The 13,168-nt window shown below is 45.2% G+C and overlaps 2 protein-coding genes across 3 annotated transcripts; both read left to right on the top strand.

Moving 5' to 3' along the window:
- The first annotated feature begins 10 nt into the window (after positions 1 to 10).
- ADAT3 (adenosine deaminase tRNA specific 3) lies at positions 11 to 5,288 on the top strand. Of its 2 annotated transcripts, none has more exons than XM_085877792.1 (2): positions 11 to 105; positions 3,864 to 5,288. In XM_085877792.1, the coding sequence occupies exons 1-2, from the start codon at positions 100 to 102 to the stop codon at positions 5,082 to 5,084; spliced, it is 1,227 nt and encodes a 408-aa protein (XP_085733918.1). In that variant the 5' UTR covers positions 11 to 99; the 3' UTR covers positions 5,085 to 5,288. The 2 variants fall into 2 exon arrangements, with proteins under 2 accessions (XP_085733918.1, XP_085733917.1); XM_085877791.1 differs by having other exon boundaries at positions 76 to 214.
- A 1,038-nt stretch (positions 5,289 to 6,326) lies between these two features.
- LOC147027934 (growth/differentiation factor 8-like) lies at positions 6,327 to 12,476 on the top strand. Its single transcript, XM_085877780.1, has 3 exons — positions 6,327 to 6,779; positions 9,720 to 10,093; positions 11,128 to 12,476. Exons 1-3 carry the CDS (start codon positions 6,401 to 6,403, stop codon positions 11,506 to 11,508), a joined length of 1,134 nt encoding a protein of 377 aa, XP_085733906.1. The 5' UTR covers positions 6,327 to 6,400; the 3' UTR covers positions 11,509 to 12,476.
- The last annotated feature ends 692 nt before the right edge of the window (positions 12,477 to 13,168 follow it).

Here is a 13,168-nt window from a genome sequence, read left to right as displayed (position 1 = left end):
GTAAAAACATAGAACAGAGCAACCGGAACCTTTTACCCGGAAGTGAAAGTGACGTCACCACTGCCGAAAGGAGGGCGCCGTCGGAAGCGGAACTCTCGTATGATGGTGAGGCTCGGGTGGTGGTTGCAATGGTGTCAGATGGAAAGGGAAGACGGATATGTCGGGATCGTGAGATGGCATTGTGAGGTTTTGAATGGAGGGGGATGAGAAAGAGGTGAGGAGGACGAATATGAGAAAGGGAGAATAAAGATTTCCGTGCCAGATCGTGAACAAAGAATACTGTAATGTGTTCGAGGTTTTAGCTCATGCGAAAATACAAGGAAGAGTTAATAGTTGTAACGTCCAGAACAGGCGCACGTGACGAGCGCGATGTTAAATCGGCGTGAATGCGCCGATTCCGTCACATATTCTTCTTCTTCTTCTTCTTCTTGTACCGCCTCTTCTTCTTTTTATACCGCCTCTTCCTCTTCTTTTACTACCGCCTCTTCTTTTACTACCGCCTCTTCTTCTTCTAATACCGCCTCTTCTTTTTTATACCGCCTCTTCTTCTTCTTATACCACCTCTTCTTTTAATACCGCCACTTCTTTTGATACCGCCTCTTCTTTTGATACCGCCTCTTCTTCTTTTACTACCGCCTCTTCTTCTTCTAATACCGCCTCTTCTTTTTTATACCGCCTCTTCTTCTTCTTATACCACCTCTTCTTTTAATACCGCCACTTCTTTTGATACCGCCTCTTCTTTTGATACCGCCTCTTCTTCTTTTATTCCGCCTCTTTCTTATTTTAATACCGCCTCTTCTTTTTATAGCGCCTGTTCTTCTTCTTCTTTTTATACCGCCTCTTCTTCTTCTTATACCACCTCTTCTTCTTTTAATACCGCCTCTTCTTTTTTACCACCTCTTCTTCTTTTTATACCGCCTCTTCTTCTTTTATACCGCCTCTTCTTCTTCTAATACCACCTCTTCTTCTTTTAATACCCCCTCTTCTTCTTTTAAACCACCTCTTCTAATACCACCTCTTCTTCTTTTAATACCGCCTCTTCTTCTTTTTATACCGCCTCTTCTTCTTTTTATACCGCCTCTTCTTTTTATACCGCTTCTTCTTTTTATATCACCTCTTTTCTTCTTTTAATACCGCCTCTTTTTCTTCTTTTAATATCGGCTCTTCTTCTTCTTTTAATACCGCCTCTTCTTCTTTTTATACCGCTTCTTCTTCTTATACCGCCTCTTCTTTTTATATATATATATAAAATTTTTTTACCACCTCCTTCCGTTATACCACCTCCTTTTTATACCACCTCCTTCCGTTATCAGCACGTGGTTGGGAGTTTGCATCTAATTTTTCTTCTTCTTTTTTCTTCTTTCCTTCTTCCTTCCTTCCTTCTACCTTTCCTTCTTCTTTCTTCCTTCCTGGGGATGCTGTTGTGCCACTGATGTCGTGCCTCCTCCAGGATAGAGCAAGAATTTGTGATCACCTCCTCTTCGCGAAGGACTCGTGAGAAATTTAACGTCCACCGACTTGTGCTCGCAAAGCTGCAGAGGGGACTCCCAGCGAAACATCCATCTCGGAGCGACGGCATAATGGGAGCACTCTCATTGAGGCCTCATCCTGCATGCTGAACACCAGGGTGACAGTTTATAGCTGGGTCGAGATTCGAACCCGGGCTAGACAGCTCAAAGACGTATGTGCATTCGTGTTGGCTATCCTGCCAGCCGCCAGGCCAGAGTCAACGCCTCATCATAGTGGGATGGGAGATCTCCTGGGTGTTATTGGAGTCACAACGTCAGGAAAGGGAATTTCGGCACAGGAGGCCGTTTGGCTCATCATCCACACCCGCAGTCACTTTTATCACTTTTTATTTGTTTTCAATGACGACCCATTCTTACCATTAACTTCAACTTAAGGTCAACTACACCCCTTTAACATGAACAGGCAAGCAATTGGGTAAGGATACAGGTAAATGGCATCTTTCACAGCCACAACCCAAATACAGAATGGAGAGCCAGTCTTTTATCCCCATCCAAAGAACAATAATGTTCTGAGATACACCGCCCCCTGTCGGGACTGCAACAATACACCAAATTTTACTTGTTTTATCCCTTGGGTGATCGAACCCACAAGCTAAAAAGGCGAGAACTGTCCTGCCACCTCCAGCCCACTACCTCAGTGGCAACAATGGTGAGAACTGTCCTGCCACCTCCAGCCCACCACCTCAGTGGCGAGAATGGTTAGCTCATTGGTGAGAACTGTCCTGCCACCACCAGCCCTCCCAGCTCAGTGGTGAGCATGGTTCGCTCAATGGTGAGAGCTGTCCATCCACCTCCAGCCCACCACCTCAGTGGCAACAATGGTGAGAAGTGTCCTGCCACCTCCAGCCCACTACCTCAGTGGCGAGAATGGTGAGAACTGTCCTGCCACCTCCAGCCCACTACCTCAGTGGCGAGAATGGTGAGAACTGTCCTGCCACCTCCAGCCCACTACCTCAGTGGCGAGAATGGTGAGAACTGTCCTGCCACCTCCAGCCCACTACCTCAGTGGCAACAATGGTGAGAAGTGTCCTGCCACCTCCAGCCCACTACCTCAGTGGCGAGAATGGTGAGAACTGTCCTGCCACCTCCAGCCCACCACCTCAGTGGCGAGAATGGTTAGCTCATTGGTGAGAACTGTCCTGCCACCACCAGCCCTCCCACCTCAGTGGTGAGCATGGTTCGCTCAATGGTGAGAGCTGTCCTGCCACCTCCAGCCCACACCACCTCAGTGACGAGCATGGTTGGCTCACTGGCGAGAGCTATTCTGCCACAGCTAGCTACCCATAACTCAGTTGAAGCAGCTGGTGCTTGTCTGAGCTTTCTTGGCACGCCATGGTTTTATATGGGAGCATAAAGGCAGCTAATGTGTTCAAGTAATTGTGGATGTTAAATATTCCACGGTAACTCATGATAAAAGCAGGCCATTGTGGGTTGGGGCTCTGGTTTAAATTCCTGCCAACAGACTAATGACATGCCAGTTAAATTATAAAGCAATGTGGATGTCCTTGGAATTGTTGAGGTTGTTTACCTCTGCCACCGGCGGTGAAGGAGGTTATGTTTTCACCGCTTTCTGTCTGTTTGTGTACAGGATATCTCAAAAAGTTGTCGACAGATCTGGATGAAATTTTGTGGACAGGTTAGGCGCATGACCACGACAAATTGATTCGATTTTGGTGAAGATCCGAATCCGGATCCGACTACTCGAATTTTTTTAAGTGATTCTTCACCATAAAGCGATAGGGCTCAAAAACGATATTTATCATGATATCTCAAAAAGTTGTGGACGGATTCGGACAAAACTTGGTGGACATGTTGGGTGTGTGACAAGGAAGAACTGATTCAATTTTGATTAAGATCCATATCTGGATCTGGATATGAGTATTATTTAATTTTCAAAGTGATTTTTTTCACCATTGAGAGATCGGGCCAAAAACGATATATATCATGAAAGTTCAAAAATGTATTGGGTCCAATATGTTCTTGTGGCTCAGGCATTACATGGCAGAGGTATGCGCTTTACCAAGTGCCCTTCTAGTTTATAATTGTGTTTACTTTTTTTTGTTTAATCCCAGTCTGACAATAGGAATACCTTCCCTTGTGGAATTTCACTATTTTTTGAATGGCAGGGCCTTGAATTTCGGAAAAAAATTGAAATGAATGCAATGTGGTTTTGTAAGAGTAACTAGTCAATAGTTGATGTATTTCAATCGTTTAAGACCATATACTTTAATCGTGCTAAATTTAACCTCTTTGACTTTGCCCTGATAAGTATGATTGTTTTGCTCCTTCGAGGAAAATTGATTTATGTTGATATGTCTATCTTCTTATGTTTAGGCCACAAATCCAATAAAGAAGAAAAGGTGTTGCACCACTACGACCACCATTCCATGGCATGCCATTCCTGTGCTCGCGGACGAGTTCTCAAACTCAGCCACCCGTCTACTGGAGGCATACGCTGCACCCATTTTAAACCAGGGAGCAACATCACGCCTTGTTAAGCTTATGGCCTCTTTATTCCCATTACCAAAGTACCGGCATCTCAAGCGTGTGCGAAGAAAAGATGGTGGCCTGGACATTCTGCTGTGTGTCATTTCAGAACTTCAACTTGCAGGGTGGGTGGGGGAGCTCAAAGAGGAGAAATGGGATGGGATTAAGGAGCATGAACAGTTTAGGGAATGGAAAGCGAAAGAGAGAAAACGAGCTGAGGATGACGGAGTGGAGGAGGGTAATGATGATAAAGAGGACAAGGTTACTGAGGAACAAGATGTGAAGGCAGCAGCGCTCAAGTTAATAGTTAACAAGTTGTCACAAAGTGGTGTTAGTACATCAGAGCTTGGACCCCCTTCCCCGGTGCACATAGCCGAGACGGCACCCCGTACGAGGCACCAGTTTGAAGAAGCATCACTTCACTGGCCTACAAGCTTCCACGAAGACCAGAAGCTAGAAAAAATATTAAGCGATGAACCTTTTAACCCAACGGAGAAGGCAGATGTTGAAAAGCACATGCTTTGTGCGATAGAGGCAGCACGGCAGGGTCAGCGATGTGGATTTGAGCCCTCCGGTGCCGTCATGGTCGACCCGGCGTCAGACACGGTAATAGCGGTCGCACATGACTGCAGGACATCTCAAACGTCTCTTTTACACGCCAGCATGGTGGCTGTAGACCTCGTAGCAAAGAGCCATGGTGCAGGTGCTTACAGCTGCACCAAGTACCCGGCGTGCAAATTCCTTACATCTGTGACCTCAAACTTTGGACTCCAAGCCTCACACTTGACCTCTGCACTGGCCATCACTGAAGATAAGAGTGAAAACCTCTCCGCACCATATCTCTGCACAGGGTACGACCTGTACCTGACGCGCGAGCCGTGTGTGATGTGCGCCATGGCTTTGGTGCACTCGCGCATCGGTCGTGTTTTTTATGGCGTACCATCGGCCGATGGAGCTCTGGGCTCTGCTTACAAGATCCATGTCCACGGAAGCCTGAATCATCGCTTCGATGTCTACCGCGGCATCTTGGAAGCAGAGTGCCAGCAGCTTGCGGCAATCGAAACGTGAATGACTCTTGAAGGCGATGGCAAGATCAATTCCCGGACCATAATGGTGGTACATTGTTGCTTTCACACTGGTGTACAGAAATGTTGCAATTGTGGGAAATGCTCGCGATTCTTCATTTTAAAAAAGAATTGCCATTTTATACACACTCTTTTTACTGTTACGTGTGATCCTAAAGTTGTAAAATATAAATCATATTAATTTTAACTGATTAGTGTGGAGTCATTTGTGTCGTGCTGGTCTGAGGGTCTGGGAGGTAGGAGGAGGGTGTTGAGTTATCTGGTTTATTGCACAAAGACTTGAATAACTAACCATCCTCTAAACTGGGAAATAAAATAAAAGACTTCTGTTGTGTGCGTGAGCAGGACCAAATGCCTCCTGCTTCCTGACTGCACAGAGCATAATTTATCGATATTCGGCCATGAGAGATGACATGTACACGTGATTTGCCATACGGCGCTGCCCGTACAGATGGACAGCATCAAACAACTGTCATGGCAACGACATTTGGAAAGGGGAGGGGGGGGCGAGGGTGGTGATGGGAATGAATTGAACTCTCTGCTCTGACCCCAGCGCCAATGTTGATTTCATGTCCAACCCAAATAAGGGGATAAAAACAAAAACGACCATTATTGTTCCTATTGTATGAAACACAAAGTGCTGAAGATATACAGAATGCGTTCAAGGTTTTGTCCGCACTCAGACCCGAGGAGTAATAATTGTGACTTTGTGGCCCAGTGGCCACAGCCAGACTTTTACGCACACAAAGTGCCACTTCCTGCGGATCGTTTCGCGTTCGCTTTTATTACCGACTTCGGCTTTAACGCCTTAAATAAACTGCCATTGTGTCCGAGTTGTATATGCATAGCCATATAATCGAGGCCACGCGGGGCTCGGCTCTCAGAAGAGAGGACGCGCGTTCCGCTCTGTTAAAGACGAGCACCGCGCGGACAATGCGCGCCCGTCTCTTTGCGAGCACAGGGGACGCAATGCTGTGCAAGGGCCGTTAACGCCGAGTTCTCTGTGACTGACGCTCCGAGTAAAGAACTGTGACAGCTCGCCCTTTGTGCGCTTTGTCCACCAATAGGGCGTCCGTATAAAACAGCTGCTCACACGGCGGAGGCATTGAGCGCGCGGGGTGGAACATCTGGAGAACCTGTGTTCAAGCACCCCCTCCCCCCACCACCACCACAACCATAATCTTCCCCTCCTCGTCAACCCTCCCCCCCCCTTCCCAAACTACAACCCTCCCGTTCAGCCCCTCCCCGAGCGGGCAGAGCTCTTTGCACTCGCACGACACTCCATTCCTGTCGTACGCCATGGGCAAGGTCCTCTCGCTGGCGATCATCTGGCTCCTCGCATCTTGTCGGTGGTCGGACAGCCTGGACCCCACCGAGGCCAGGAGCGAGGTGTCGGCCACGACGACTTCATGCTCTGCATGTGCGCAGAGGGAGCAGAACAAGGCGTGGCGGCTCCGCTCAATCCGTGCGCACATCCTGAGCGAGCTGCGCCTCTCACGCGCACCCAACATCAGCCGCGATGCGGTCTCGCGCCTCTTGCCCAAAGCGCCACCTCTGCAGCATCTGCTTGACCACTACGGAGTGCAGGGCGATGATGGCTTCTACGATGGCATTGCGTCTCCAACAGAGGATGAGGACCATGCCACAACAGAAACGGTCATTGTCATGGCCACTCAGCGTAAGCTTTTTGGGGGGGGGGGGTTTGAATGGTCTCGCGATTGAAGACCAGGGGTGGGAGACTTGCAATGTGGACATTGAGTCGCTGACTTCCTTATGAAAGTTCTCTATACCTGTAACACGAAGAGAAGTGCGTAGCTCACACGGTCGCAAGTTTGAGATCTCGTGTTTGCTTGTCTAAGGGACATTCTTGGGATCAAATTATTTTAACAGAGGCAAATTTATCCTTGTTATTTAAAAAGGTCTACAGGTGTTTCGATTGATCTAAACATTATAGTGCTTCTAGAAATCCCTCTTACCAAGGTGATGAAAATATGTCAAGAGGAAACCTTATTTATTTCTAGAATATGACGTTTTGATGATGTAATAGGATTATATTGCATCATTTTTATGCCAACTTGCAAAGCATGGCATTTCAAAAGACATTGATGCGATTTGCAGTCTCCGCGACGAACCGGCAGGTCCAAGGTGCGCAGGTATTCTGATGAGGACGTGCGTTTTAGTTTGGACGTCGTGGTTTACAAACACTCTGAGGTGGGCGTGCACCAAGGTGCAGCACTTTGAGCCCGCGGAATCACAAGGGAATCCGATATACCAATGGGTATCCAGATTTTAAAATCGGAAGCACTTTCAGTGATAACATTGCGGGAACTCGAACCGACGGTGTCACGTCTTGTGCAGCGTTGTTTCTGATACTCTACCCATGCCTCCAACCAAGCCCTTTACCCTCTCACCCTCACCTATATATAAACCACTTGCTTGTCCATACATGAATGAATCTTGGAAACTCATGAGAATCATAACCCTTTGATAAGCAGCCGCACAAATTTATAAATCTCAATAAGCGCAGTACGTACACGGAGGGCGCAGCCTCTCGGGTTCATAATTGCAATAAAGCCGGCTGCTCTGCCATCACAAAAGGATGCCATATGGGCCTAGTACCTGCTAAACTGGACTAACGGACTCAAGACTCCAAGGCTAATGCAACGAGATAGGGCTTTTAAGAAGTTCTGGATATATTTATCCAGTCGCTGACAAGAGATTACTACAACAGCTTATAGGCTGTCGGGTAGTGTTCAGCACGGAGCTATCTGCTTCTGGGTTCAGTATCCGGTGTAGTTGAGTGAAACAAAAACCGCCGTTCTGCTGCAGTGGCATGACAAGGGTGGCGCTGCATTGTGGAGTATGCCGTTCTTCATGAAAAAAAAAAAAACAAAAGGGGGTGGGGTGGAGTGGGGAATGAAGCCAGCTGTTCATTCTGCAGCCATGTGGACACAAAATAAAACCTCGTTTCTCCACGGTAATATCTCTCTTTGTGGTGCGGCTCCGCCTGAAAGCAGGCTCGGTGCTGCCAAAGCAGACCCACGGCAAGGATTACACTCGATGGTTTTGCCTTTGACTTTCCCAGCAGTCAATCATGGCAGGAATTTGTAATTTGTTCAGGGTGCCGCGAAAGCTTGTTCTTCGCAAAAGACACCGTGGAATCTTTAATGTCGAACAACTAATGCTAGCAGGTGGGACACCCGGCTTAACGGTCATCCGAGGGACCTGCAAAGCACAAGTCTGACCGTTTTTAGTCATCAGGAATCTAACTTAGACTCGACAACTCAAAGGCAAGCGCACTCGCTATCTCTACACCATCCACGTCGGATCAAGGACAATATACTGAACTATATTAAGTTTATCTGAGATTTGTACATTAATTAAATTTCGAGTGCACGTTAAGTATAAAATAATGTAACAATGGGCCCAAACTATACAGAACAAATTCAAAAGAAAACAATCGGAAAATGAACGGCTCTTTTTATTTCATCTCTGACCTGTTGTCACCGACCTTGTAGTTATCTTTACATTTTGGAAATACCTCGTAAATAAATGTCTGAATGTCTTTGATGGGGTCCTGGCATTTGTCACGACCAGTCTGGATCTCTTTTCACACTTAATACAGCTCAGAAGCGGACTGTTGCGAAAATACCATGAGATCGCTTACATCATGTTTGCAGACGGGACAGCCGGCTTAGCATCCCCTTCGAAGAGCAATGTACTCCATCCAGACAGCTCAGAGGCAAACATGCTCCCAACTTAATCAGTCCTGTCTGCCCAAAGGAAAGATCAGGTGGATATGCTGGCGCTTGAACCGTGGACATCACACACTGATCTATAACCTCTTTTTTTTCTACATATAGTATTTATGAAACTGATCACGTTTTAGGAATTTGAGCAGTTTGTTATACGTCTCCGGATTTACCATGTTTTTCGTAGACAAGTACCGGATACAAAATTGATGCTTGCGTAAGGAAGGAGGACAATCAACAGAGACATCCTTTAATGTTGTCTTGCTGAGGTTGATCAACTGTGCTGGGCTGTATGTGAGCTCGTCTAATATAATGCCCTGAGGTTGGTTTTAGGCCAAACTTTTGAGGACAATGTAAGACATTTTTGCCAGGTGCATGTACTGCATGCATTTTATCTGTATCTTTCTTTTTTAATACAGGTGTCTCGGCTCGTGAAAGAGCGGAACAACAGGGGTAAAGGGTCAGTAAGAAAGTGCGCAGAAGGGGAAACAGGTGTCCGACGAGAATGAACGCACGCACCACAGCGTGAGGAGAGGAGTGGCAGGTGAAAGGGGAACAGGGTCCCAGCTGGTGTGATCAAGTTCAGAGGTAGAAATGTGAGAGACCATGAGGTGGCAGTAGGCAGCAATCTTGAAGGCCTGGAGTGTGTGAGCCAAGTGAAATATTACAATCTGCACACCAAAACCATACGTACAAGTAAATGTGAATGCTTGTAAATTATTGGAAAGCCATTTTACCAGATTTTTGAGGTGTTTCATATGTACCGATCTGCAGAGAACATCAATTTTTTGGTTTCTGCATCTTCCTTGGGTGGTTTACGGTGCTGTGTCGTATCGTACAGTCACCTGGCCACATGTTTCTCACAGCCAACCACAGGGTGCAGGTGAATGGAAAACCCAAGTGTTGCTTCTTCAAGTTCAGCCAAAACACCATGGTGCACGACATTCAGAAAGCCAACTTGTGGATCTACCTGCGCCCTTTATCTCACGACACCGATGCCACCATCCAGTTGATTCGTCTGCAGCCCATGGACGACGGGGAGGTGGGACGAATCCACATTCGCAGCCTGCAGGCGCATGTGGTGTCCGGCCAGGGCCATTGGCAACGTATCGATGCCAAGAAACTCCTGCAGAACTCCTTCAAATACCCGCAGCGCAACTGGGGCCTGGAGATTCACGCACTCGACGAACACGGAAACGACTTTGTGGTGACGGAGCCTAGTGTTGGGGAAGAAGCTTTGGTGAGATTATTTTGGACATTGATGCAATGGAACAATGAAAATTGCTTTCAAAATGTTTGTTATCGTCAAGGAGCCGCATTTTGCTGTGCGTTCCTTGTTTTTGTTCTTCTTATTCTTATTCTTGTTCCTTTGCATAGAGTTACATGAATTATGAGTTGAAGGATTGTTTAATGTACATTTATGTTTTGCTTTCTCCTTCAGTCAGACTTTTGTCACATTTGCATAAATTATCTAGTTGTGGAGTTAACTGGACAATTGCTTGAGGGTTGGGGGTTCCTGTGGGCAAAGAGCAGTCTAACTTTTTAAAAGGACTGTCTTACTTCGTTAGTTTTTGCTAAGATTGCAATATATATATATATATATATATATATATATATATATATATATATATATATATATATATATTCATACATACATACATATACATGCCAATTGGCAGCCTCATAAGCTCTTTCAAAGGACTTTGTTGTGTTTGGTGACAACCTTGTCTTTGGAATTTCCATTTCTTTGGACAAGTAATTGTATAATGCCATACACTATGAAAGACTCACATCAGATACGTTCATCATATAGCTGCATCGCAACGAAAGCAAACCTCTGCAAGGATCAGGTGGAGGTTACGGTCAGTATTCATGTGTGCATGCTGATGGAAGATCACAAGAAGATGACGGCTAATATGTGAAAAAGAGTGGGAGAGATTAAGGGAGCTGAATGGAAGTATGGGGTGTATCCAAGCACCAGACGTAGATGTTTTGCTTGAGAGATTACTCTGGAAGTTGCTTTTACCTCAAGCACCTAAGGATTCTTAATATGCTATTCAACCACTGAAGAACTGCAGATGTGCAGAAATTAAATGGTGTCCCTCACAAGGAATATATCAATCAAGCAAACATTTTGCTCGTTAGCAATAGCGTTCAACGCTCGTGTGGTCAGTCAAGTCCTTCCCAAAATCATTCTGAAAAGGGAAAACGTTTATGGCTTTGATTTTATTTATTTATTCATTAAATCAGAACCTCCTCTGTCCTTCACCACAGAAACCTTTTCTGGAAGTGCAACTCACAGAGCTGGGAAAACGTTCTCGGCGTGCCACTGGTCTTGACTGCAGTGAGGCATCCAATGAGTCCCGCTGCTGCCGCTACTCACTAGTGGTCGATTTTGAGGCCTTCGGCTGGGACTGGATCATCGCACCGAAACGCTACAGAGCAAACTACTGCTCGGGTCAGTGTGAGCACATGTTTCTGCAGAAGTACCCGCACACACACCTGGTGCAGAAGGTCAATCCGAGCGGCTCGGCAGGACCCTGCTGCGCCCCCACAAAGATGTCTGCCATCTCCATGCTCTACTTCAACGACCAGCAGCAGATCATATTCGGCAAGATTCCTGATATGGTCGTGGAGCGTTGCGGGTGTTCGTAGGGTGTGGGACTCTCGACACCATTTATTTATATACATTGGATCAACACAAAGCAACTTGCAGGCTTATCACTCGCCGATCGCTGTTGGTAATTTTTAAAAGGGAAGGTTTTCCTTTTTTGACCGCCAATTCTACCCAACCACCAGTCGTGCAATAATCAAATGTACGGCCAATTTGCCATGACACAAAAAAGCAAAAAACGGTATAAGTACATACGTACAGAAGCCTTCGCCTTGAAGAAGGCAGATGACTTTTTCCGGAAGTTTCTTTTTTTCCATAAAGCCTTAAAATAGATGAAATTTCGTACCTTTGACTTGCGAATAATCTTCCAATGTTTAGAGCACTTAATGTAAATTGATGTGTACCAGATGCTGTCTCTTATTCGCGTTGTATTTATAAATAACACATAGCATCATGCATAGAAAGCACTCAGAAAATTGTAATTGACATTATTAAGGGGCTAGCCTTTTCCAACTACATTGTAATTTCAGCCATTGATAAACAAACGAGACGCAAGGTTAGAAACCCGAGTCGGTTATCGCAATGACTTCCAAATCGATGAACTCATGAGAAAGGGCTAATGTTGATATTTGGATTGAAAGATTTTCTCAACTATCAATTGATCGATTGTCTTGGTTTTATATACAGTACTTTCATCAGCAACTAATGAAAATAAAAAAAATAAAAAAAGATTTACATGAAATATAGTGGTATTTATCAGCGCTATCGATAAAGGTATTTTTCAATATCTTTTATACTTTTGCAATTACCTTTTTCAGGAAATATATTTTTACAATTGTTGAAGGTCCTTGAACAGTCGGTAAGAATAAAAGTTTGCACTACAGTGCTTAAAGCTCTTCTTTTTTTTTTAAGGTTTGTGAGTTTGGGGGAAAAAAAGGTTTTACTTTATATCTTTGTTGATCTGTATTACTGTAAATAAAGCACTTGACCTCTATTGTTATCATGATAAGTTTTCATGCATACTTTGAAATAAAAATGCATCATAGAAAGAACTTGTACAGCTAATTGCTGTGAACAAAGCTAATGAAGAGTAGCACAGGGAAAGGAAATCCACCATATAACATGTCTGATTGTCTGGGATATGACCGGCTTTGGACATAAGATTCACTGAACGAGAGGTGTGGGGAGTCGAGGGGGGGGGAGGGATGAGGGGGTTCTAACAAATATTTCATGAAAAAGACAACAGGAAATGCATTGAATTTGGAAGAAAAAATGTTTTTACAGCAATTATAGTTAATCGTAGATATAGAGCAAGCAGAATATAGCTTAGAAGTGTCAAGCTGGGTTTGAATCCTGACCCAACTGTAAACTGTCATCCTGGTATCTCACATTGAAGGGCGAGGCGTCATTGTGTGCACCCTCTATCTGTTGGACGTAAGGCCGGAGGACCCATCTGCCAGCACTTGCCGAATGTGGATGTTCATGATCCCACAGTGTCTTTCCTGAAGAGTACAGAAAAGTCAGAAATTATTTTACAAATACTGAACAAAATAGAGAGTTCATAGAACACATTACCCCGTACAGTCTTGAGAAACAAAGACATGGGCGGGGTCGACAAGCAGCAAATTTGATTGGTCGTGATGACATAAAATGTTGTAATATATTTGTCTAAGTACTGCTAAACAAAAGGGTTTTGAAAGT

This window comes from Eptatretus burgeri, chromosome 4 (assembly GCF_056783735.1).
Source record: "Eptatretus burgeri isolate ZD-2024b chromosome 4, Ebu_testis_v1, whole genome shotgun sequence".
Taxonomy (NCBI): domain Eukaryota; kingdom Metazoa; phylum Chordata; class Myxini; order Myxiniformes; family Myxinidae; genus Eptatretus; species Eptatretus burgeri.
The sequence above is the reverse complement of the archived record's forward strand: the minus strand, read 5'-3'. Positions and strand labels throughout refer to the sequence as shown.

Bases quoted from the DNA above. Each gene is read 5' to 3' on its own strand.
- ADAT3 (XM_085877791.1), top strand. From the start codon at position 194: ATGGAGGGGGATGAGAAAGAG. The intron at 215-3,863 runs GTGAGGAGGACG...TCTTATGTTTAG, and splicing joins TGGAGGGGGATGAGAAAGAG to GCCACAAATCCAATAAAGAA.
- LOC147027934 (XM_085877780.1), top strand. From the start codon at position 6,401: ATGGGCAAGGTCCTCTCGCTGGCGATCATCTGGCTCCTCGCATCTTGT. The intron at 6,780-9,719 runs GTAAGCTTTTTG...TGTTTCTCACAG, and splicing joins CATTGTCATGGCCACTCAGC to CCAACCACAGGGTGCAGGTG. The intron at 10,094-11,127 runs GTGAGATTATTT...CCTTCACCACAG, and splicing joins GTGTTGGGGAAGAAGCTTTG to AAACCTTTTCTGGAAGTGCA.